The sequence below is a fragment of the Callionymus lyra genome, chromosome 12, assembly GCF_982586985.1.
Source record: "Callionymus lyra chromosome 12, fCalLyr1.hap1.1, whole genome shotgun sequence".
NCBI lineage: Eukaryota > Metazoa > Chordata > Actinopteri > Syngnathiformes > Callionymidae > Callionymus > Callionymus lyra.
Window position 1 is genome coordinate 27906359 of NC_141829.1, and position 27037 is coordinate 27933395.

At 41.8% G+C, this 27037-nt stretch overlaps 1 protein-coding gene across 1 annotated transcript; it reads left to right on the plus strand.

Moving 5' to 3' along the window:
• Positions 1-30: 30 nt before the first annotated feature.
• On the plus strand, positions 31-19728 carry nmi (N-myc (and STAT) interactor). Its single transcript, XM_087804165.1, has 8 exons — positions 31-228; positions 1378-1536; positions 1596-1712; positions 2791-2953; positions 3331-3437; positions 4158-4344; positions 4917-5020; positions 19339-19728. Exons 1-8 carry the CDS (start codon positions 154-156, stop codon positions 19513-19515), a joined length of 1089 nt encoding a protein of 362 aa, XP_087660291.1. The 5' UTR covers positions 31-153; the 3' UTR covers positions 19516-19728.
• The last annotated feature ends 7309 nt before the right edge of the window (positions 19729-27037 follow it).

A 27037-nucleotide genomic window follows, 5' to 3' on the forward strand; every position in this document is an offset into this window, starting at 1 on the left:
TTGGTGCCATTGAAAGGTCTTGTGACGTTATACGCCTATGTGGCTTTCACTTTCACTCTGACGTTAATGTTAGCTTGTCTGCCCTTCTGATCGACATTTGATAGAACAAATATCTGCTCTATTGTCTTTTTTAGAGAACATCACATTCGCACAATGGATCAAACTAACAACTCCGATAAAACCGAAGCTGGACTTGATCAATTCAAGGAGGAACTGATCACCTTGAAGGTATAGTATTTACTTTTTGACAAAAATTCACAACTATTCATTTTGGGGCTTCTAGTTTTTTTTATTACATTTCTGTGTACACAATTGTACGGTGACAAAGAGGTGTAAAACAAAATTAACCAATTCAGAGAACAAAACAATTAAAAAAACAATCACTATTACAAATTCAAGAGACAACATACACAATTGCTGAAACAATTCAACCCAATCACAAAACAAAACACACAATTGCTGAAACAACTCAACCAATTCAAATAACAGAATACACAATCACTGAAATGACTGAACCAATTCACAGAACTAAACACACGTTCACAAAAACATTAACTCAAAGGGACTACAAGTGTTTGTGTGATGTCATATAAATGTACATGATGAAATTAAACATTTCTTAATTATCTAATAATTTCAGTCAAATAACCATCAACTCTCTTGTGACTGGTTCTTGTTGGTGTTCAATCTTTACCTGCGTCAAGTTAATTCATTGGGCTTTAAACCAGCATCACATCTTCCCTTTGGTCAACCTCTGTTGACCACAGGGACGTGCACAGATGAATATTGGATATTTAGACTACATAGCTTAGATTCAGATTCTGATGAAGGAAACTTGTGGCAGCAACAACACAGTAAGCTTGCTGTTATCACTGTAGTACAACATGACAGCTTTGAGTTTGAATTTGACAAATGTAATTGATAAGCTGATAGTCTATTTGTTTCAAGGTTTACATAAGGTTTACTATGCATGTCCATCACCAGCAAAGTTCAATATTTTACTGATCCTTCAATTCAACATTATATAGCTTTTTCAGAGACTTTTAAACCCACTTCAAACGTGAATCAAAACTTCATTCATCATGTTCACACTCTCTCTCTTAGTAATCTCATAAATCGACATGACACTAAAATCTTGCTCTCCCACTGTCATTTTTCTGAAAGCAGCCCTTTGAATTGACAGTCATACTCAAATCCTCCCCCAACAGTGCACTTCTAAAAAGGTCTTTAAAAAGGGCTTCTGCATAAATTATTGAAATGTGCTATCTTTTTAGAGTAAGTCCAACCAGAGGGACAGTGGGCAAATATGGGACTAACTATATATTAAATTATTTCTGTTTTTCTGTATTGCCAATAATGAGGTCTAACTTTTTTTAGAAAATGGTTGATAAGGCAGATAATCGAAAGGGAAAAATGCTGTTGGAAAAAATTGATGGAGAAGATGCAAAAGCCAATGCCCAGCAAGGGATTCTTGCAATCGTCAAAGAACAAAAAGACTGCAAGGAAGCATTTGCAGAGGAAATGAAAACCATTCAGGTAAAATGTTTTCAGGTTTTTCTGGTTTCTTGAATTCAAAATAACTTTCCTTTTTGTAGGAGCAAATTGGGACTTTGAGTAGTGTCAAACTGGATATGCACAATGATTCAAAGAGATGGCAAAATGAGCTGGAAGCCAAGAAAGCAGAGGCTACCAAACTGAAGCAGAAATTTCAGGTACATAGCTTTTTTTTATATAAATATAAACCATTGCAATAATTACAGACCGGAAGTTATGACTGACACTATTAATTCATTTGAAAGTGAATATGCAGAATATGAGTTCCGGAAGTGCCATTTATTATTTTAAAGTTCAGGTAGGAAGAAAGGTAGATAAGCATAGAGACATGGGAAACCTAGGCAGCAAAGAAGCTTGATAAATTGTGACCCATTCACAATAATTAAGCCCAGAAGTGCATCGTACCTTTAGTGGCCATTAGATAAATGCACCAAACTTCCAAAGATGATTGCATTTTAATTTAACAATTACCCACTCAAATGTCGTTTTCACTATAGACATAGGTTGTTCAGCATAGAGGATCATTTGGCAGCAATTTTACTTTCTTTTTTTACTTTTAGAATCAGAATCATATACTTTTATTGCCAGTATTGTAAATACAACATAGTATTTTTGTGTGTCGTCAGTACAGAATAGAATAATGAATAAAGATAATAGCCATTCTGCGGCACCCACAGAATGTCTTTACATGTCACTGACCTAAAGCAGAACATTTACTTTTCTTCGTGTTTCTTGTAATGACTGGTTGCATTTTGAACAGTCTCGACGTGCTCAATAGAACCCTCTGACTATAATTCTAATTCCTCACTGCATAATTTAGACCAGGCAACCAGACCTGGCATCGAGTGGACCACTATATTGCTTTACAGCAGTGGGCGGAAAAACGGCATTTGCATTACTTTCTATCATGGCTGAAGTACTTTGATACAATTAACTGGTCTGGACAAAGACAAAGAAGCCTTAAATTGTCCTTATTCATATAAATTGTCCATAATCGTAATCTGATATGGTCTTTCTTTCAAGTGTCTGCAGAAGCTCCTTCCAAAAATAATAAGCTCAATTCAATGTTTTAACAATTGTTGAGAACATGTTCAAATAATTGAAAGACTGTGTGTTTGAATGTGTCCCTTAAACAAACCATTTTTTATAGTACAGAGTGATACATTGTTTTTGGATCAGAGCGACATCCACGGACTTTATTTACTCAATTATGTTTTTATTTTCCTCCATATACAGGTTGATGCTCAGATTCCACATGTAGAGGTAAAATTCACTGCACGTAATTTGGAAGAGAGTGCTGATAATTTCAAATCTGTCAGAGAAGTGTTTGAAATTATCCAGAAACCAACACTGCTGCTCAGAGGAGGACATGCAATTATAGCTTTTGAAGAACAGAAAGGTACCAATGTCATAGTCTTGCTTCCTTTACGCATTTTCTTCCATACTAATGTACAGTATGTTGTGAACGTGTGCATGGTCACAGGTATAGATATATGTGGTTTCTCTTAAATTTACTGTTGGTGTTTTTATTGTTTTATTTGTTTATCTTTTTTGGGGGTTTTAGTGTATTCATTTATGTTGTAAATTATGTGATAAATATTATATATAGTAAGCGTTTAAAAATAAATGATTGGTAACTTTTTCGTTTATCTATCGTACATTATAAAATACCTGCATAGTGCTTATGTTTTTAAACTTTTTTGCATGAAGCTTTTAAATCCCATGCTTGCTTATTTGGAATGGATATGAATAAATGGGAATATTTTCTCTCAATAGTTGCTACTCAAATCATGAAGCTTCCCAAATGCTCAGTGCCCTATGAGTTGTCTGAATTGTCTGTGAAGCCAAGGAGAATAACCATGGAACCCATGGTTCAGTTTGAGGTATGAACAAACCCTAACTTTCTTTTATTTGTTCATAGTTTGATAATTATATTTAAGTTGTTTTCATTTGTAATTAGTAGTGCGAATATTTTGAATTCATTTTTTTGTCTTCATATATTTTCAGAAATTATTTGTTTAATTTTGAAAAGTCATGACCTTCACAGTATAACACAGTTAGTAGCTTTACCAGTCACCACTTGATTCCTGATTCATGGTAGTGTGTCAAATTGCAGTTCACTACTTTTTAAAGGTAGCATGTAACCAACTCCCCAAAAAATGTTGGTAACAAATGCACATACAGGTTGTTTGTGGAGTAGTCTGGAAACCCTTCAGTTTTCACAATAGCCTTCAGTCTTGCGAGGAGTAGTCTTGACATAAAATTAGGATAAGACATAATCTTAAACAAATGTTTAGTGAAAATGTGATTTTTTTGTTGTGGGGTTTTTCTGGCTTAATATTCAATATTTATTTTTTATATGTATAAGGCAGAGCAAAAGGAAAAAAACACGAAGCGAGAGATGGCAGGCTTAAAATAAATACTAGAGATTGGGCACAATGAGGTGAGCAGTAAATCAAATTTAACTGGAAAGTGCTATGTGGGTTTGACTCTGCAGAAGGGATATATACGCATATGGGAGTCACCTGTAAATATTTTCATCGAAAGATGCATTTTAATAATTTACGATATTCAAATCACCAAATAAAATCTGTGTGCTCTAGATTCATCTTGATGTTCCAAAAAAGAAGCTGAAGATCACCAACATCCCTGCAGTCATGCCTGAAGAGAGAATCAAGGACAGACTAGAGCTTTGTTTCGGCAGAAAGAGCACTGGAGGAGGAGAAGTGGAGAGTGTGGAGTACGATGTGAAAGCTGGGACTGCAGTCATCACCTTTCTGCACACATCTGGTACAAACTTACCTGATACTTGAATCAAATAGCTTGTTGTAAAGATGTGCATGTTAATATATTGGATATTGATCAACTGCATTTTAGAAGTGCTATGCAATATAAAATCTTGTTTCTTGTTTTACATAGATAGCAAATGTGTAATGTACAAAGACATACAATATACTATTCAATATAACTTAATATAACTTGACACATTTTAAAACACAGTTCAAGGTCTATTATCAATCTACACATGAACAATCTCTTGTACACTGGAATTGCAATGGGTGAGAGGAGCAGAGACATTTTAGTGACCCTTAACCCTTGATACTTTCAACCCTGTATACTAATACAATGTCTAAGGTGTAGTTGAAACAGTGCCAGTGCGAAGCCATTTGTTTCCTGACCTTGCATTAGCAGTAGAAGACAAATGGATGCATTTGTGTACAGATATGTGACTAATGTATTGCTGAAAGTGCATCAGTAATGTAAAAGAGAGAGTAGTCCATCGGGTTTTTTAATAATTTGACGACAATGTGGGTTTGTTTCTTTGATTGGAAAAGGGTGTGGTCAACATTCTAATTTTATAGTTTCAGAGGATCTTGCCAAGAGAGGAAAATACCATGTGGGTCTCTGCAAAAAAGAGATGGTGAAGGTTGAGCCCATGTACAACTACCAACTGCTCCAGTTTCAGGTGAGTTTCCTATAGGTTTTGATACACGATTAAAATTCTCAATGGCCATACAACACCTGGGGCCTCATGTACTAAGAACACTCAGAATTGCTTTTCAACGTCAAAGTCCATATGTATCAATAAGAAAAAGAGTGTTAAAAAGGTCGGACTTCCCAACACATTTGTATGTCGTGTACGTCCTTTTATACTGTTCAGATGTATGTCAGCCTCACTAGTCACGTTGAGACTCTTACATCAGAGTTACATTAACGATCAATACTGATGAAAAATAAACACACACATACACACATGTTTTTAGTTACATGAGTGGATATTCAATTATGCACAAACCTATAATTATGTTCTCATTCACCAAATGGATGATCTTTATTTATCAAGACAACATTGATCGTTTTGTACTGAATATTTGAATCCGCTATTTCACGCTATTCAGAACCTTTTTTAAGGAACTAAGAGCTTGTTTTTATAGTATAACAAACTAAATGATCAGCTTCTGATCACTTCAAGTCTTTCTCTACAAGAGTCACAGACGTTGTTGTGGAACATCACATCCATTTGATCAAACTGAAGCTGCAGCTAAATTTTCCCTGATGTGATCACATGATCGGCGCCATCTCCTTGAAAAACACACTTGTATAAATACACCGTCACAATACGATTTGTTCATTTGTGATTTGTAAACAAAACACTTTTATTTCATAAATGTAATAAGAATTTGTGGGTTTGTTGCGCAGCTGCGCCACACATTCATATGAAGCTCGGACGATCAGACCATCTTCATCTTCATCATCACTACTCAGCGCACCAAGTTACAGATTTACAGTTTTATTCTTGTTAAACTCCATTTTAAGATGTTTCAAACAAGCCCCTGATTGTGTCTTTTAATAAAGTATTCGCATTAATAATGAATGTAAAATATAAAAATGTACACCGAAGCTTGTCTGCAATAATTTAAATTTAAGTATGTGATTCTTGTCAGAAATGTTTTAAATGAACGAATATAAACTATTAATCCAGTTTAACTTCATGTTTTTATTAGTTTATTCTCTTCGCGTAGAGAAAAATCACGGACTCTGGTTAATTTAAATATGATTTAAATATCGCGATCGACCGGTCGATTGGTTGACAATTTGATTGACATGCACAGCAGCCAATCAGAGCTTCTGCCTCTTCCACTGAACGCTCGGCAAAGTTCATATGAATCGAGAATAAAAAGAGCAAAACGTGCGACAGTCATTTTACGCAGTTCAGAAAAACGATATAGAATTATAAGCCTGTTTTTAAAAAAAATAATATATCGAACAAAATAATGCGCGTTTGATCGCTTGAGGTCTTCTCTACTAGCAGGGCCGAGTCTAGGCAGGGGCAAGAGGGGGCCTGGCCCCCTCAAATAAATGTTGTGCCCCCTCAAACCAGGGCTGGGTCTAGGCAGGGGCAAGAGGGGGCCTGGCACAATGCCCCCTCAAGATTTGTGGCTGCCCCCTCAGCTCCCGGAGTTAAACGCCGGGAGCTGAGGAGAGCTTATCGACCGGCGCTGCCGTCCGTCGTCATGGGCAACGTGAGATCTCTGCCAAACAAGATGGACGAACTCGCGGCGGCGACCAGGTTCGACCCGGAATATCGACGGTGCAGCATGCTGATGCTCACGGAGACGTGGCTGAACCAGAACCACACAGGGGCGCGATTGCTGCGCTGGATGGATTCTGCTTATTACGCGCGGACCGGACGGAGATGAGCGGGAAGAGAAAGGGCGGAGGACTGGCAGTGTTCATCAACGAGAAGTGGTGCCTTCCCAGGCACGTCACTTTAAAGGATCAACACTGCTGTCCTGACTTTGAACTTTTGGCGCTGAGTCTGAGACCCTTCTACTTGCCACGGGAGTTTTCACATGTTGTCGCGGTGCTTGTGTACATTCCACCGTCGGCGAGCGTGGAGGCAGCATGTGACGTCATCACTGGAGTAGTGAACAGGTTACAGACTCACAGCCCTCAGGCCCTCTTTATCATCTCCGGTGATTTTAATCACGCATCGCTTTCCTCCTGTCTGCCCAAATTCACGCAGTACGTCACTTGTGCCACCAGAGACAATAACACACTGGACCTTTTTTATGCGAACACTAAAGACGCTTATTTATCATCCCCCCTTCCTCCTTTGGGACGAGCTGACCACTGTCTGGTCCATCTCCTACCTGTTTACAAGCCACTTGTGAGCAGGCAACCAGCAGTGACTTGCTCAGTCAAGAAGTGGTCTGAAGAAGCTGAGGAAGCTCTGCAGGTCTGCTTTGAGACCACGGACTGGAGCATCTTCAGTGAGTCCCACAAGGAGGATATTGACGGACTAACTTCATGTGTCACGGACTACATAAACTTCTGTGTGGAGAGCATTGTACCAACCAGAACTGTACGATGCTTCTCCAACAACAAACCCTGGATTAATCCTGATATAAAGGCTCTCTTAAAGGAGAAGAAGAGAGTCTTTACGTCAGGAAACAAAGAGGATCTGATGGCAGTCCAGAAGGAGCTGAGAAGAAAGATCAGGGAGGGAAAGGGGAGGTACAGGAGGAGGATGGAAGAGAGTCTGGCCAACAACAACACCAGAGATGTCTGGAGAGGTTTGAAATCCATATCCGGACATCAGACCAGGCTCTCTGTAGCAGCGGGGGATAAAAATTGGGCCGACAACTTAAACAGTTATTTTTCAAGGTTTGAGGTGTCGGCTTCCCCCCCTGCTCTTCCACCATTCTCACCTCTACACTTACCTTCTCCTCTCCCCCGAGCTTGTATTGTTTCAGCCCCCCCGCTGACTCCACAGGGGACAATGCCCCCCCACCCCAGCCTGTCCCTCACACCTCTCCAGGTGAGAAATCATCTTAGGAGAACCAAGACAACAAAGGCCCCTGGACCAGACGGCATCGGTGGCAAAGTACTCAGGACGTGCTCTGACCAGTTAAGTGAAATTGTTGGACTTCTGTTCAACATGAGCTTGACCCTGGGAAGAGTTCCACTACTGTGGAAGACGTCCTGTGTGGTACCGGTGTCGAAGACTCAGCACCCTAAGGATCCCAGCTGCTACAAACCTGTGGCCTTGACATCCCACCTTATGAAGGCTCTGGAGCGGCTGGTCCTTAGTTACCTGAGTCCTCAGTCCTCTGGTGCGCTCCTCCATGGATCCGTTGCAGTTTGCCTACCAACCTGACATCGGCGTGGAGGACGCCATCATCTTCCTTCTCTACCGAGCACTTTCTCACCTGGAGTCGCCTGGAAGCACTGTGAGGATCCTTTTCCTGGATCTAAGCAGTGCTTTCATATGTCCGCTTCCGGTGAGCCTTTGATCGGCTGCTTGAAACGTGAGCTCCTGCAATAATTGCCAAAAACAGTCGTTTTAACGACTACTTGTCCGGATATTATGCTCATATCACTTAAGATATGTCTCAAGCATCTCGGATCTATGATCGTGATGCTCTTCTCAACATCAGAGAGTCGATGGAGGACTTCACTCGCGACAGTTACCAACATCCGGTGAACGTGTTTCCGGCTCCGCTTCTCATCGACTCGGACTCTGTGGAATATCTTCTGATCTCTCGAGTACCGGGCGATTTCCACAAGGGATCGAGTCGGGCTGGAGTTCAGGTCAGGATGAGACGTGCAGTTGCGATCGCTCGGAACAACTCTGACGTCATCGAACGTCATCGATGTTTGATCGACATTCCTCTCACTGTGAGTGACGACACATCAGCGCTGCCGTCTGTCCAGACCTCAACGAAAGGTGGTAAGATTTTTTCATTTCCTCTCTTTAATTCGACTTTTACAACCGAGTTGAACTTCAGTGACAGCTGGTACCCACGTGACCGCTGTTCGCTTCAAAAGATCCCGCTCTGCGCGCCTGTCAGTGACGCGGCGTCGTCAGTGACGTCATCGGTGCTGAATGTGGGACTTCTTAATGTTCGCTCCATTACTAATAAATCCTTTATTCTTAATGATCTTTTCACAAGAGTTAATTTGGATTTATTATGTCTTTCTGAGACTTGGCAGAGAGAGGAAGAGTTTATTCATCTGAACGAACTCTGTCCAGTAGGGAGCGCTGTCCTGGGGAAGCCTCGCCTCTCTGGTCGTGGAGGAGGTCTTGCTACTGTTTTTAGGGAGAGTTGTTCTTGCAAAGTGATTCAGACACAGGAATTCACTTCTTTTGAGTCTCAGATGATCTTGGTTGGTTCTACAAGACCTTTCTATTGTGTGTCAATCTACCGTCCGCCTGGTCCTGCGGCGGTGTTCTTGAAAGACTTTAGTGACTTCTTATCTTCCATTATTCAGATGGAATCTGTTCTTATTCTTGGAGACTTTAATCTTCATGTTGATGACGTCACATCTTGTTCTGCTAAAGAACTTTTAACTTTAACTGAAGCCTTTAATTTTGAGCAACATGTTTCTGAACCCACTCATCAAAAAGGCCACATTTTAGACTTAGTTTTTACTCTTGGCCTGGACATTTCTAATGTATCTGTACATGATGTCCATCTGAGTGATCATTCTCTTGTCTTGTTCAACCTGGACTTCATCCCTGAACCTAAGCCTTTGAAAGTTAGGTCTCAGAGGCGTGTCATCTCAGCCGATACTGCAGACAGTTTTTCTGCTATGTTTGACCGTCTTTCCTTTGATGACTGTCCAGACGTGGACAGTTTGATTCACTGTTTCACTGGTCATTGTGTTGAAATACTGGATCAAGTGGCACCTGTTAAATCGAACTTGAAAATTCAGAAAAAACGGTGCCCTTGGACAAATGAAGATCTCCTGAGTCTGAAGAGACTTTGTCGAAAGACTGAGCGTCTCTGGAAGTCTACTAAACTTGAGGTGCACAGACTTCACCTCAGGGATCTGTTGACTTCTTACAATGAGATGGTAGAAACTGCTAGATCTGATTACATCAGAAAACTGGTAGCAGCAAATAGGAAAAACCCCAAAGTTTTGTTTGACACGATTAATTCTCTCGTGTCTCCTGCTCCTCAATTCACGCCGGTCTTCTGTGAAGCTGACAGCAATGCATTGTTGAGATTTTTCATTGACAAAATTAAATTGATCAAAGAGAAAATCTCTCCCCCTTTGTTGGGAACCCCTACTGTCTCTGAGCCCATCTCCTCCTCTTGGTCATCCTTCACTGCTGTATCTTTGGGTGATATTTCAGCACTAGTGAACAAGATGAAACCCTCCTCTTGCTCAGATGACGTCCTTCCTTGTAGGCTTTTTATCAAAGTATTTGATGTAATTGGCCCCTGGGTTACCAATATGGTGAACCTCTCCCTTTCCACAGGGGTTTTTCCCAATGTATTTAAACATGCCATTGTGGAGCCTCTGCTCAAAAAACCAGGCTTAGACCCAACTGACCTCAGTAATTTCAGGCCTATTTCTAAGCTCCCTTTCTTGTCCAAGATCTTGGAGAAGGTGGTGTCTGAGCAGCTGTCTTTGTTCCTGGATCAGAGCGACATCCATGAGAAGTTTCAGTCTGGCTTCCGTAAACATCACTCTACGGAGACAGCTTTATTGAAAGTGTCCAGTGACATCATGATGTCGGCTGACTCTGGTAAATTCACTGTTCTGGTTCTCTTGGATCTGTCGTCAGCCTTTGACACAGTTGATCACCAGATCCTGCTGAGAAGACTAAGGGATGAAGTGGGACTGTCTGGGTCTGTGTAAGAATGGTTCTCATCTTACCTTTCTGGGCGCAGTTTTAGTGTATCTGCCAATCAAATGAGGTCTGAATCGGCAGATCTGTTGTGAGGAGTCCCTCAAGGTTCTGTTCTGGGTCCTTTATTGTTTTTGCTGTACTTGATTCCCCTTGGTAAAATCATTCAGAGATTTCCAGATGTTTCTTCAAACAATTTCCCAAAGGAGACCTCCTGAGGGATCAATAAAGTTTTACCTTACCTTACCTTATCACATTTTTGTTGATGACGTCCAGCTCTACTGCTCTTTTGACCCAACTGAGCCCCAAAGGCTGAACAGCTTAGTCAATTGTTTGCTAGAAATCAAACAATGGCTGAGTGAAAACACTTTACAGCTTAATGTGGACAAAACTGAAACTCTGGTGATTGCTCCTGATGATAAGATTCCAGGGTTGAGTCAGTACTTGGGTGACTTAGGTCAGTCTGTCAAACTGAGCCTGAGAAACCTGGGTGTTGTATTTTATAAAGACATGTCTCTTGTTCAACACTGCAGAAAACTGACCAGAAACTGTTTCCTTCAACTGAGAAAAATCTCTAAACTTAGGAAAATGTTGTCACAACATGATCTGGAGCTTGTAATCCATGCGTTTGTTTCTTCTCGTCTGGACTATTGTAACAGTTTGTTTTCATGTCTTAACAAGAAGGAGCTGTCTCGTCTGCAGTTGATTCAGAACTCTGCAGCAAGAATTCTGACCCGCTCAAGTAGGAGAACTCACATTTCTCCGATCCTTAAAACTCTTCACTGGCTTCCAGTTTCTTTCAGGATCAACTTTAAAATTCTGGTTCTTACTTTCAGAGCTATTCATGGTCAGGATCCTCCTTACATCACTGATCTGATCCAGCCTTACACCCCAGCTCGGTCTCTGAGGTCTGTGGATCAGAATCTACTTATGGTTCCACGCACACGGCTCAGGACCAGAGGAGAGAAATTTTTCAGGTTGTTGCTCCTAAGCTTTGGAACAATCTTCCTCTCTCTTTGTGCTTGATGGAGTCTACTGACTCCTTTAAGAAACATCTTAAGACGTTTCTATTTGTTCAGGCTTTTCCTTGAATTTCTCGAACTCCTGTGTTGTTCTCGGTGTTGTCTTGATCTTTGAAGTATGTACTGTTTTGAGTATTGTTTTGTTTGTTAAAGCGCTTTGTGACCCTGGTCTCGAAAAGCGCTATATAAATAAATATTACTTACTTACTTACTTACTTTCAATACCATCAGGTCAAACATCCTGAGGAACAAGCTGGAGCTGTCTGGAGCGGACACTCACCTCACGGACTGGATTGTGGACTACCTCACCAACCGTCCACAGTTCGTGAGGACCCGGGATGGTGTTTCGAAGACTGTACTGTGCAGTGTAGGGGTCCCCCAGGGAACAGTGATAGCACCGTTCCTCTTTTCACTGTACACTGCAGACTTCCAACACCTGTCTCCCACCAGTCACCTGCAGAAGTTCTCGGACGACTCCGCCATCGTCGGCCTCATTAGGGACGGAGATGACGGGCCGTACCGGGGACTTGTCCAGGACTTTGTTGACTGGTGCCTGGAAAACCACCTTCAGATCAACTCCAGCAAAACTAAGGAGTTGATTGTGGATTTCCGGCGGTGTCCCTCCATCTCCCCCTCACCACTGAACATCCAGGGACAGGACATTGAGATTGTCACGACTTACAAGTTCCTGGGTGTTCACCTCAACAACCGCCTGGACTGGGTGGATAACACTGCTGCTCTTTATAAAAAAGGGCGGAGTAGAATCTACCTGCTCAGGAGGTTGAGGTCGTTTGGTGTCCGGGGGCCACTCCTGAAGTCATTCTATGACTCAGCAGTGGCCTCTGCCATCTTCAACGGTGTGGTCTGCTGGGGGAGCAGCATGACAGCAAAGGATAGGGCTAAACTGGACAGCCTTATTAAGAAGGCCGGTTACGTCCTAGGGCGCCCCCTGGATCCTGTGGAGGAAGTGACTGGAGGGAGGATGCGGAGCAAGCTGGGCTCCATGAGGAGGAACTTGTCTCACCCTCTCCAGCACACACTGAGGGCATTGAGGAGCTCCATCAGTGATAGGATGCTCCATCCCCGGTGTGTGAGGGAGAGGTACCGCAGGTCTTTCCTCCCTGCTGCCATCAGACTACACACCAAGATAACTATGTAACTGCACCTCTTGTTATTTATGTAAATATGATTGTGTATATAATATATAGCGCAGATTTATCTTTTATTCTATTTAGATTTTCTTTCTCGTTTTTATTTCTGGGTGTTTTTATTTCTCTTGCTGTTGTTAAACCGAATTTCCCCTCGCGGGACTAATAAAGGTTTTCTGATTCTGATTCTGATTCTGATGCCTGTCTAGACCCGGCCCTTTCTATGAGAGTCACAGATACATGACGTCAGTTCCATCAAAGTTAAGCTGCAGGTTCCAATGAAAGCAACAAATGCTGGTTTTCCTTTTGTGATCGCGTCCTTAAAACACACTTGCATTAATACACCACCACATGATGACTATTTGTAAATTACCTTTATCTCACCGATATAATAAGAATACGCTGAAACCCAAACACGTTAAACAGGTGCAGGTGAGACACAAATTCTAATGACGTCAGAGACGATCAGACAAAGCAATGATGATGTGAAGTTACTGGTTAACAGTTTTATTCTCGTTAAACTTCATCTGAAGATGTTTTAAATTTTAAATAATCCACTTGTGTGATTCATATCAGACATTTTAAAATAAACAAATATAAACTGTTAGTTTGAATTCATGTTTTCATTTGTTTTTGTTTTTTCATGATCACAGAAATGGAGAAATTCAAGTCTTCATTTAAATATGATCAACATATTGAAATGGAGGCATTGAAAGGGATGAACCCGTCTGAATTCTTTTTTGATTTTGATGAACAAAGGAAAAAGGCTTGAATTTGTGTCAAGCACAGATTCTTACACATGAATATTTTTTGTGCACCATTTGGGTTCGAATGAACGACCATTTTTAGTAGGAAATCAATGCAATTCTTAGTGCATATGAGTCTGAAAGTGGAGGATGAGATTTAACACAGGCTGATACTGAGCTTAAGACCAGGTCTCATGGATCTCATGGACATATTTGGAAGTTACTCTCAGAGGAAAAGTATCTTCTTATGAGGAAATATGCACCTCACGGACTGCACTATTCGAATCTAGTTATTTATGTAAGTCAGTATTTATATGAAGATGATTAAATCCACACATCCTTCCATCATGACTGATCATCATTCACTTCATTCAGTGCAAGTCATCTGAGTAGAGTATGTTCTCACTTACGTTGAGCAAATTTGATGAAGGTAGATCTTTTGAACTTGACAATTATAAAAGTAGCTCGCGAACCGAAAAAGTGTGAGCACCCCTGGTTTAAGCGCTTTGTGACCCTGGTCTGGAAAAGCGCTATATAAATAAAAATTACTTACTTACTTACTTACTAAATCCCTTTATCTTAGGGATCACAAATAAAGTCTTTGAGGTGCCTTGGAGTATGTCTTCGTCTCCTAGGCCTCCTTGGAGTTGGTGTTTACTACTATGGGCTGGGTCCAATCGTCTGATGAACCATAGGTGAGATAGGGGGAAGAGATGGAGAAGAAGGGAGCGGAATCACTTCTTAATACTGTTATTTTGCTGTCTTGCTGCTCTGAGATTGCCTTGTAAGTCTATTGTGCAGTAAAACCTCGCATCTCTTCTGTATGGCACTAATCAATACCTGTGAAGGGCCGCACATGGGGACAATTGAACCTCGTACACAACTTCCCCCAGTCTTTCTAACACTTCACATGGGCCCACACAGTGGGAGTCTAGCTTTGGAGAATGTCCCTTTTTCCTCCTTGAATTATAAACCCAAACCAAGTTGCTGACCTCCGGCCTTGACATCATAATTCCTTTTCTGTCCAACTCCCGTTTTTTGCAGCTGGTCATGTGCAAAAGCATGAGCTGACTCCATGCGGTCCTGTAGCCTGCGTGCGTACTCTGGGCCTGGTGCTGTAGTCAGTGTCTCAGGAGGTCTACCAATCATAATTTCTGCCGGCATCCTGAGTTCACGTCCCAGCATAAGCATGGCTGGCGTGGACAGCTGATCTGTAGGCCATCAAGATGAGGGGGGTCTGCAAACCCCAGTCCTTCTGTTGCTCTGCTGTGACAATGGCCATCAGTTTTGCCATTGTTCTGTGGAATCTTTAAACCAGCCTGTACAGTTTACTGTATGGCAAGTCGATCACACATGGCACCAAAAGAACCATGAGAAGTTGACAGCACTGCCTGCTTAGGAGCCCTAAGAACCACTATCTGCCACCTTTCTTCTCCTGTGGTTGGCTCTTTTCAGGCATGCTTGGGGACTCCATCATTGACCTTTAAAGCCTCAAATTTAGAAAACAGTCCTTTGTAGCAGGCAAGCAGGCTGCAATATCATCCCAGGGCTCCACCAACCGCATTACTGGTTCCAAGTCATTGTCTTGGCTCTGTTGGAGTATGTACTCTTCTGGATAAATATACTACTTCTCTGTAAGTTGTTCCTTCTCCACCCTGACAGCAGCCCCTCTCCTCAGAGGGTTCAACCTGACGAGCCTCCCTCTTTAACAGTACTGGTAAGCCATCCGTTGTACAAGGTCGATGAGACATGGCATTTGTGTGCCTTGTTCCTGCTCGGTGTTCCACCTTAAAGATATAAAGGGCAAGCTCTTCCAGCCAACGTGAAATCTGGCCTTCAGGTTCCTTAAAAAAGACAGTAGCAATGTGAGTGCCGATTGGTCTGTATGCACAACTCCTGGCCGCACAGGTAGTACCTGAAGTTACCTTTGGCCTTAACAATGGTGAGGAGTTCCCTGCTTGTCATACAGTACCTTCTTAAAACTATTACTAAAATAAGCAACCACTTTTTCCTCCTCTGGTCCCACTTGACTCAGCACTACCCCCATCCCGACATCGCTGGCGTCTGTGTCCAACACGTAAGGTAGATCCTCTCGGGGTGGTGCGAGGATCGGAGACTCCGTTAGGGCTTCCTTCAATGAGTTAAAGGCCTGCTCGCACTCAGCAGTCCAAACAACGTCTTGGCCATTTTGTTGCAGGCAGAAAAGTGGGGCAGCTACGCAGGAGAACCCCCGTACAAACCTCTGGTAGTGGGATGCAAGTCCAATGAAGCTCTTCAGTTCCTTTAAATTCACAGGGGTCGGCCAGTCCTTCACTGCATAAACATTCTCTTCCAAGGTGCTGATACCTTATCTTCCCACTCGATGTCCAAGGAACAGTTCTGTCCTCATAAAACAACACTGGGTTTAGCTTTAGCCCTACTGACTTAATGCACTGGAAAACATGCCTGAGGGCTCCCAAGGCTGCCTGGAAAGAGGCCCCATGAACTGAGATGTCATCAAGGTAAACCAGACACTCCTGATGGGGTACATCAGCCAGCACTCTTTCCATAAGCCATTCACATGACGCTCAGGCATTGCACAGGCCGAACGGAATAACCAGGAACTGCCAAAGACCTCTCCCGGTGCAAAAAACAGTTTAAGGCCTGGCCTCTGGGCTGAGAGGCACCTGCCAATACCCACTGCACAGACAAGAGTGGGAACCATTTGGAGCCAGATATCAGATATAGTGACTTATAAAAAGCTGGCACAAGAGTCGAGAACTGAAATCAAAGCTAGTGAAAGAGTAGGGGGGAGAAAACAATTATTAAGACATTCATTAAACATTTCTAACAGCATTGGTGCACATTTATCAGAAAAGGTTTTTATAAAACTCAGATGGGAAACCATCAAGACTGGGACATTTCCCATTTTGTAATTTTAATGAGGCTTTCTTAATTTCAATGAGGGTTATCGGCTTCTCCAATTCCTCCACAATAGATTTTGCCAATAGAGGAAAATTGATTTTATCAAAAAGTGATCATAATCTGAAAGAGGGGGGTCAAGATCTTATAAATAAAGGGATACATAAATTCCCTTGAATTCATGGTTTATTTTTATTGGATCTGATGTGAGACCTGAAGGTGTGTGGATCTTGATCTCTGCTGTAACTGATGGGCTATCAGTTACATGCTTTGTCCCCGTGTTCAAACATTTGAGAATTAAGAATATAAAAATTCAGCTTGCAGTGTGAGGCGTTGTTTGTATAAGTCTGGGCATCGGTATGTGGCATAATCATCAATTTGAGAGATGCGGTTTGTCAGATAAGATACTTTTCCCTTCTCAGATTTCTTTCACGCCCTTTAAAGGATATAATCTTGCCTCTAATGAATGCCTTAAGTCTCCCATAAAAGGGAAGTAGAAATACCCAGAGCTAACAAATTCTCCATTTCTTTCCACAATATAACTCACAAAATCTTCCTTTAAGAGTAGCCTTGAGCTGAGACGCCACAGTGGACGAGTAGTGTATGAAGGCTTTAGTTGTAATGACATGGAGATTGGTGCATGAGCTGAAATAACTATCGCATTGTACATACACGAGGAAACTTCAGAAAAGAGTCTGTCGTCTGTCAAAAATAGATTCTTATTCTCTCTTAGAGGGGTCAAAGAAGCGCCAGACATTTGAGATGCCTGTATCTGACATGAAAAATTCGGTTAATTTAGCAGAGCGTGAAAGGTTGACACGGTTGAGGGAAGAGCGGTCTAGGTGAGGATCAAGCCAACAGTTGAAGCCAATAATTAAATGGTGAGATGGTAAACTAGGGAGATTGTTAAATAAACGTTTGAAGAAGGAGTCATCATCACAATTGGGAGCATACATGTTTAACAAAATAAAAGGTACATTGTTGATGTGGCCCACTACTACAATAAACCTCCCATTGGGGTCCGAAATGGTATTAGAATGTATAAAAGTAATAGATTTATGAAATAATATGGCAATGCCTTATGCTGTGAAATATCTGTCCAAAACAACCCTTCTTCAATCAGAGGTGATCACTGAATTTGAGATGCCTCTCTTGTAAAAAAGTAACCTCTGCTTCTAGATAGCCTAGGTGATGAAGGATATTGCTGTGTTTTATAGGATTATTAAGTCCTTTACAAGTGTGACTTATACATTTAGTGTACCCCAGTGCTATTTTACCTGTTAAATTAGGTTATATAATAATCAGGTATTAAGGTGGATGAAAATGATGCAGAGGCCCGAGGAAAACTGTTAAAGAAAAGTTTACTGGTGTAAAATGACAGAGGAACAAAAAAAGAAAACACACATCTGAAATAGAAAAACACCCCCCCCTTCCAACCACCTCATTCTAACTAGCATAAGCATCCGTAAATAGGATGCGCGCTAACCCCCTTGAAAAACCTTCAAACTTTGCATAAATATACATATATGCATACACATCTCACACATACATTACTATAGACATATACAAATAAGAACTATGAAAAGCAACACACAATGGAGAAAAAACAAGTCTCAACTTGAAATAACTTGAAATAATGTTCAGCAGCATGTTAACGATTTAACAGTTCTTCATTTTGAATAAAACACACACACACATCCATCTGGATCCCATCAGTCTGTTAAATGAGACATTAATCAGAAAGGCATACCTGCGAATGAAGTCTGAACTGTGAACATAGCTGCTAACATAGCTGCTAACTAGCATGTTAGCTTGTCAGAATAACTCACATTTCCCTGATCCTTAAAACTCTTCACTGGTTGCCAGTTTCTTTTAGGATCAATTTTAAAATTCTGGTTCTTACTTTCAGAGCTATTCATGGTCAGGCTCCTCCTGACATCAGTGATCTGATCCAGCCTTACACCCCAGCTCGGGCTCTAAGGTCTGTGGATCAGAATCTACTGATGGTTCCTCGCACACACTTCCAGACCAGAGGAGAGAAATCCTTCCAGGCTGTTGCTCCTAATCTTTGGAACGATCTTCCTCTCCCTCTTTGTTTGATGGAGTCTACCGACTCCTTCAAGAAACATCTTCTATTTGACATTCTTATTTGTTCAAGCTTTTCCCTGATTTTCTGGGACTCCTGTGTTTGTCTTATGTGTCTTGGCCTTTGAAGTATATATTTTAACCGTGTATTGTTTTTGATTGTTAAAGCGCTTTACAAATAACCTTTCCTTACTTACTTTTAAAATTTCACCCAAGACCATGCATTAGTGTGTGAAGAATGCTGTCGAGATATTAAATAACAAGTACACAATTGAATAAGTTACCCTTTTGGATTTATATACTTGTTAAACTGACACTATAGGAGATAGCGCCTCATCAACCATGAAACTCACTGCACATCACCGATTACCACAATGTGACAACAGTGCTTTAGAAACATTTTTGTACAGTCAGCCAATTAAAAAAAAAAAAAAGGTAAAAACCAGAATAGTTTCAAGTTATGACGACAGGATAGGTGACTTTTAATAGATGGACAGTAGTTCACAAACCTTTTTGACTATATGTCTTGAAGTTTGTTCATTGTGTCCTCCTCCTTTTTTGCAACACCAGACTATTGCATTGACAATGATGAAAGAAAATAAATAGATTCATTGACTGTTAGACTGTTCATTTGTTCGCAGGTATACTTATTAAGATTGTGTGTCTAAATAACTAAATTATTAAATGATTTGTTAAACCTTCTAACGCATAGCCTTGTTTGTTTCTTTGAATTGTCTCAGACCTTCTGTGGGACTCCAAAGCAAGCGATACTGATTGAAGTCATGGAAGGCAATAAAGAGGATGATCTTCTGGAACACATCATGATCCACTTTCAAAAGCCCAGCAACTATGGTGGTGAGATTGAATGCATCAAGTACGTCCAAAGTCAGATGGCTCAATTGGCTTTTTTCAAATGAGCATCATGGCGATCAAAAACCAAATCTATGAGTGAACACAACAAAATCAAGGAAACCTGTCACTTAATATGTTTTTATTGTTGGTTTTAATTCAAACTATAAAAGTACTTTTTCTCTTTCTATTCTCTTTACAAATTATACTCTCGAAACAACCATTGCTCGTTCGCTCATGAAATGATGTACGTTTTTCCACAATAAAGAGTTTGACCATCATTTTGCTGCTGAAATAACTACATAGATTTCAAATGTGATTCAATGTCAGCTTCTCTGTCCCCAAGAGTATGGTTTATTACATAACACATACTGTATAACTTCACGCACACAGCTCTTCTTTTTTGAAGGTAGTTGTATATTTGGTTGTTACAGCTTGTATTTGCCACTAACAACTGGTAAAAGGGGACCAGTTATAGTCCGTATGGTGATGGACAAACAAAGATGGAAAGCAACTTGCTTGCTTTTTGCCATAGTTTAACAGGTCATAAAAAAATTGTGATCAGACGGAATAATTTGCTGCCCAAAACATGTGAATCGTCAAATATAATCACAAACAAAGGGTAACTTGTTGTAATCGTAATACAATTATGATTAAAGGGGGAATTGTTAGAATGCTCCAACATGTCTCAACATCAGAGTGTAAAAGGTCATGGACAGTGTGTGAATGAGGACGAGAAAGGGGAGAAACCTTACTCCTACATTTGGAAGGAGCAAGACAATGGCTGAAGCTGCATCCTGCTTTGACTCTATATAAAGGAAATGATCATATTTGAGGTCAGCCTTCCATTAGCATGCACCGACTTCTGACATACCAACATGACTTGACGTTGACTACAAGACATTTTGTTTGTTTAGAAATCTGAATGGCTATTTTGTGTGTCTATGCAAGAGTCAGCATGAGTCATATTGGAATAAGCACATATATATTCATATGTAATCAAATGCACATATAATCAGACTTAGTAATTAATAACATGTATTGCTTGTAAGCATAATAAAACACTTAGAGATCCACAGAGTTCAGGAGACGAGTGCGGAGTTGTGCAAAGAATTGCAGGAGACAGACAAAGAAAGACGGCACGCACAAGAGTGAGCGTTGGCAGCGACGGCGCTTCAACACGTCTGGCAGGTAAAGCAAGTACTACACGACCCTCCACAGCCTCTGGTGGTGAACTTGGTTAAAGGTCCCAGGTTTACGAGCCTTTATCCAATGCTGCCAAGTGGATCCGGTGAAGGTGACGCCCTGGCGGACCCGAAACCGTCAGCTCCGCCTCCATATGAGAACAGAGAGGTAAGGAAACTGGGAAATAATGACTTTATGGCTCCAGTTTTCATGGGGATTGGTGATATCCAGGCATAAGAAGTAACACCACATAACTTAAAAACCGACAAGGAGAGGCAATGGCTAGCATTGTTAGAGCTGCCAGAACCACGATAATATACCAGGAAGGAAACGAGGTGGATGCAAGGCATCCACAGGGGAGCGATATGTCACTGACAGATATAGAATCACCCGGTACAGAGGAAATTGAAGTGCGTTTCGGGCTCGTGGTCGAGGATGTGACAGCGTGAACATGAACCGCGAGAAAACCAACGACAAAAACAGGTAACCCTCGAAATTCTTTCAAAATGTCTCCAAATATAGGTAGAAGATGTGCAAAGGGCACAGGGCAGCTGAGATCCAATGACAACCCAATACCCGCGCTGCGACCGGCAACGACAGTGAAAGCGAGGACGAGTTGTCAAATGAACAAAAAATTCAGATCAGTGACACTTTAACTTCGGGACAAGCGCGGAAATTGGTAAATAAAGCTGCTAGTATGTCTAGAGAACATAGAACAGGATCAAAAACGGAAGTTAAAATAGCGAAACCAAAGAAATACGACGAGTACATTGGTAATTACCCGCTTCGTATTGGTGGTCTTTTGGGAGGCCGCCGATACGAAGAATTTTCTTTTAAAGATCTTGATACAATTGCAGAAAAACAACCGACTCTGACACAAGTGGCAATAATTGGATCGAGGCGCTGATAAAATCAACCGATGGCATGGTCCTGGCATGTGGAGACGTGATAAGGATCATCAGAGCCTGTGGTAGTCCGCATATTTTCAATGAAAATTTCGAGAGAACAGGTATGTCGTACATGGCACCGGAAGTTATGTTTGCTCCATTTGCCAAGGACTTGTTTGGAGTCCTACAATACCAACACTTTCGAAATTCAGGCCAAATCTAGATCCCAGCTCCTTCATTGACTCATGTTAGACCCTGTGGATTGAAAGTACTGGCTCTCACCCCACAAAGTCTGCCTTACCTGAGTCAGTCCAGATCAAATTAAGAGAGAATCCTGATTTATTAGTGAGTGGTAACGGTTATTTTGGTGATATCCAGATTTCATTCCTTATTTCAAGAGACATGCGATTCATCACCTGAAATATATCACATTGAAAAAGAGGAAAAGGAGGATAAAAGTGTAATTGAAACAATGCAGGAACATCTCTCAAATTACAGCTGGCGGAAGCCAGGAAAAAGATCAGTGACACCAAGAGTGAGGGTAAGAAAAAGGATAAAGATAAAACTGATAACCAAACGTGGAATACACAGGGTCTTCCGGCGATGAGGGGGAGGAGAGTGAGTCGTGAAAGGGGGACTGCAGGAACTGACAGGGTTTGCAGGGTAGTGATGGGATCGACAGTTCTTTTGACTGTACTGAATCACTAGAATCAGTTCATTAAAATAATTTTTTCAAAAGATTTGTTCAGTTCGTTCGTTCATATCGCTAATCGGTGCTTATGGAGCCCTGACTGCAATTTCGCCTAATTCCTGAACGCAGCCAAACAATCCGTTACTAGGTTTAATGATTCAGACCCGAGGTTAACATTCACTGAACTTGAGGGACAATGCAAAAAAAAAAAAAGGTTCACAGACAAGGACCAGTACACAGACACTCGTGAGCAATTCAGTAAATAGAGAAGATCTTGAGGTGTGTTCACAGCCGAACATGAATCCTTGTTCACTGAATGAATCTGTGTCTCGTGAATCACCGGATGTGAATCCTCGTTCACTGAACGAATCTGTCTCGCGAATTCCCAGATGTGAATCCTCGTTCACTGAACGAATCCGTGTCTCGCGAATCACCGGATATGAATCCTCGTTCACTGAACGAATCTGTGTCTTGAGAATCACCGGATATGAATCCTCGTTTTAAACTCAAGCAACGACTCTTGTGTGTAGAAGTTCACAAACAAACATTGCAGCTGGAGTAGAGATTCTATTACTTGGATTCTCATTGGATTAAAAGGCGCCGACGAGGACGGCTGCCTCTTCCAGTAGCTCCGCAGCAATTTCTATAATTTTCTGTTTTTTATTAATTTTTTTACTATAATTTTTGAAATGGATACTTTTGAACATGGGGAGAATCGTCTTGTTTACTCAAGAGAGGATCTACTGTCGCTGAAGTCAATGGCACGGGCTGGAGATCGCCACGAGATCCAGATCGAACTTCAGCGCCGTTACAGAGGCTGTCGGGCAGGGAAGAGGCTAAAGGCTAAGCTAACGGACAATCAGAGACGTCACAGACCAACGATCACGATGGGGAACGTCAATTCACTGACGAATAAGATCGACAAGCTGTCTGCCCTCAACAACCAGCGGATCTACAGAGAGTAAGTAAGTAAGTAATATTTATTTATATAGCGCTTTTCGAGACCAGGGTCACAAAGCACTTTAACAATCAAAACAATACTCAAAACAGTACATACTTCAAAGATCAAGACAACACCGAGAACAACACAGGAGTTCGAGAAATTCAAGGAAAAGCCTGAACAAATAGAAACGTCTTAAGATGTTTCTTAAAGAGGTCAGTAGACTCCATCAAGCGCAAAGAGAGAGGAAGATTGTTCCAAAGCTTAGGAGCAACAGCCTGAAAAGATTTCTCTCCTCTGGTCCTGAGCCGTGTGCGTGGAACCATAAGTAGATTCTGATCCACAGACCTCAGAGACCGAGCTGGGGTGTAAGGCTGGATCAGATCAGTGATGTAAGGAGGATCCTGACCATGAATAGCTCTGAAAGTAAGAACCAGAATTTTAAAGTTGATCCTGAAAGAAACTGGAAGCCAGTGAAGAGTTTTAAGGATCGGAGAAAATGTGAGTTCTCCTACTAGAGCGGGTCAGAATTCTCGCTGCAGAGTTCTGAATCAACTGCAGACGAGACAGCTCCTTCTTGTTAAGACATGAAAACAAACTGTTACAATAGTCCAGACGAGAAGAAACAAACGCATGGATTACAAGCTCCAGATCATGTTGTGACAACATTTTCCTAAGTTTAGAGATTTTTCTCAGTTGAAGGAAACAGTTTCTGGTCAGTTTTCTGCAGTGTTGAACAAGAGACATGTCTTTATCAAATACAACACCCAGGTTTCTCAGGCTCAGTTTGACAGACTGACCTAAGTCACCCAAGTACTGACTCAACCCTGGAATCTTATCATCAGGAGCAATCACCAGAGTTTCAGTTTTGTCCACATTAAGCTGTAAAGTGTTTTCACTCAGCCATTGTTTGATTTCTAGCAAACAATTGACTAAGCTGTTCAGCCTTTGGGGCTCAGTTGGGTCAAAAGAGCAGTAGAGCTGGATGTCATCAGCAAAAATGTGATAAGAAACATCTGGAAATCTCTGAATGATTTTACCAAGGGGAATCAAGTACAGCAAAAACAATAAAGGACCCAGAACAGAACCTTGAGGGACTCCACACAGCAGATCTGCCGATTCAGACCTCATTTGATTGGCAGATACACTAAAACTGCGCCCAGAAAGGTAAGATGAGAACCATTCTAACAGACCCAGACAGTCCCACTTCATCCCTTAGTCTTCTCAGCAGGATCTGGTGATCAATTGTGTCAAAGGCTGACGACAGATCCAAGAGAACCAGAACAGTGAATTTACCAGAGTCAGCCGACATCATGATGTCACTGGACACTTTCAATAAAGCTGTCTCCGTAGAGTGATGTTTACGGAAGCCAGACTGAAACTTCTCATGGATGTCGCTCTGATCCAGGAACAAAGACAGCTGCTCAGACACCACCTTCTCCAAGATCTTGGACAAGAAAGGGAGCTTAGAAATAGGCCTGAAATTACTGAGGTCAGTTGGGTCTAAGCCTGGTTTTTTGAGCAGAGGCTCCACAATGGCATGTTTAAATGCATTGGGAAAAACCCCTGTGGAAAGGGAGAGGTTTACCATATTGGTAACCCAGGGGCCAATTACATCAAATACTTTGATAAAAAGCCTACAAGGAAGGACGTCATCTGAGCAAGAGGAGGGTTTCATCTTGTTCACTAGTGCTGAAATATCACCCAAAGATACAGCAGTGAAGGATGACCAAGAGGAGGAGATGGGCTCAGAGACAGTAGGGGTTCCCAACAAAGGGGGAGAGATTTTCTCTTTGATCAATTTAATTTTGTCAATGAAAAATCTCAACAATGCATTGCTGTCAGCTTCACAGAAGACCGGCGTGATTTGAGGAGCAGGAGACACGAGAGAATTAATCGTGTCAAACAAAACTTTGGGGTTTTTCCTATTTGCTGCTACCAGTTTTCTGATGTAATCAGATCTAGCAGTTTCTACCATCTCATTGTAAGAAGTCAACAGATCCCTGAGGTGAAGTCTGTGCACCTCAAGTTTAGTAGACTTCCAGAGACGCTCAGTCTTTCGACAAAGTCTCTACAGACTCAGGAGATCTTCATTTGTCCAAGGGCACCGTTTTTTCTGAATTTTCAAGTTCGATTTAACAGGTGCCACTTGATCCAGTATTTCAACACAATGATCAGTGTAACAGTGAATCAAACTGTCCACGTCTGGGCAGTCATCAAAGGAAAGACGGTCAAACATAGCAGAAAAACTGTCTGCAGTATCGGCTGAGATGACACGCCTCTGAGACCTAACTTTCAAAGGCTTAGGTTCAGGGATAAAGTCCAGGTTGAACAAGACAAGAGAATGATCACTCAGATGGACATCATGTACAGATACATTAGAAATGTTCAGGCCAAGAGTAAAAACTAAGTCTAAAATGTGGCCTTTTTGATGAGTGGGTTCAGAAACATGTTGCTCAAAATTAAAGGCTTCAGTTAAAGTTAAAAGTTCTTTAGCAGAACAAGATGTGACGTCATCAACATGAAGATTAAAGTCTCCAAGAATAAGAACAGATTCCATCTGAATAATGGAAGATAAGAAGTCGCTAAAGTCTTTCAAGAACACCGCCGCAGGACCAGGCGGACGGTAGATTGACACACAATAGAAAGGTCTTGTAGAACCAACCAAGATCATCTGAGACTCAAAAGAAGTGAATTCCTGTGTCTGAATCACTTTGCAAGAACAACTCTCCCTAAAAACAGTAGCAAGACCTCCTCCACGACCAGAGAGGCGAGGCTTCCCCAGGACAGCGCTCCCTACTGGACAGAGTTCGTTCAGATGAATAAACTCTTCCTCTCTCTGCCAAGTCTCAGAAAGACATAATAAATCCAAATTAACTCTTGTGAAAAGATCATTAAGAATAAAGGATTTATTAGTAATGGAGCGAACATTAAGAAGTCCCACATTCAGCACCGATGACGTCACTGACGACGCCGCGTCACTGACAGGCGCGCAGAGCGGGATCTTTTGAAGCGAACAGCGGTCACGTGGGTACCAGCTGTCACTGAAGTTCAACTCGGTTGTAAAAGTCAAATTAAAGAGAGGAAATGAAAAAATCTTACCACCTTTCGTTGAGGTCTGGACAGACGGCAGCGCTGATGTATCGTCACACACAGTGAGAGGAATGTCGATCAAACATCGATGACGTTCGATGACGTCAGAGTTGTTCCGAGCGATCGCAACTGGACGTCTCATCCTGACCTGTACTCCAGCCCGACTCGATCCCTTGTGGAAATCGCCCGGTACTCGAGAGATCAAACGATATTCCACAGAGTCCGAGTCGATGAGAAGCGGAGCCGGAAACACGTTCACCGGACGTTGGTAACTGTCGCGAGTGAAGTCCTCCATCGACTCTCTGATGTTGAGAAGAGCATCACGATCATAGATCCGAGATGCTTGAGACATATCTTAAGTGATATGAGCATAATATCCGGACAAGTAGTCGTTAAAACGACTGTTTTTGGCAATTATTGCAGGAGCTTACGTTTCAAGCAGCCGATCAAAGGCTCACCGGAAGCGGAAGAGAGCAGCTTGTTGATCTTCACGGAGACGTGGCTCACTCAGCTGACTCCGGACTCACACATGGAGCTGCCTGGTTTCAGCACCGTCAGAGCGGAAAGAGACGCGCGCGCGTGTGGGAAGCGCAGAGGAGGAGGTCTGATCATGTACGTGAATAAACGCTGGTGTAGCCCGGGACACGTTACTGTGAAGAAAGTCTTGTGTTGTCAAGATCTAGAACTGTTGGCTGTCAGCATGCGTCCGTATTATCTACCGCGTGAGTTCAGTCACGTGATCGCGCTGTGTGTTTACATTTCTCCGAGCGCTGCGGCTGCATCTGCCTGTGAGA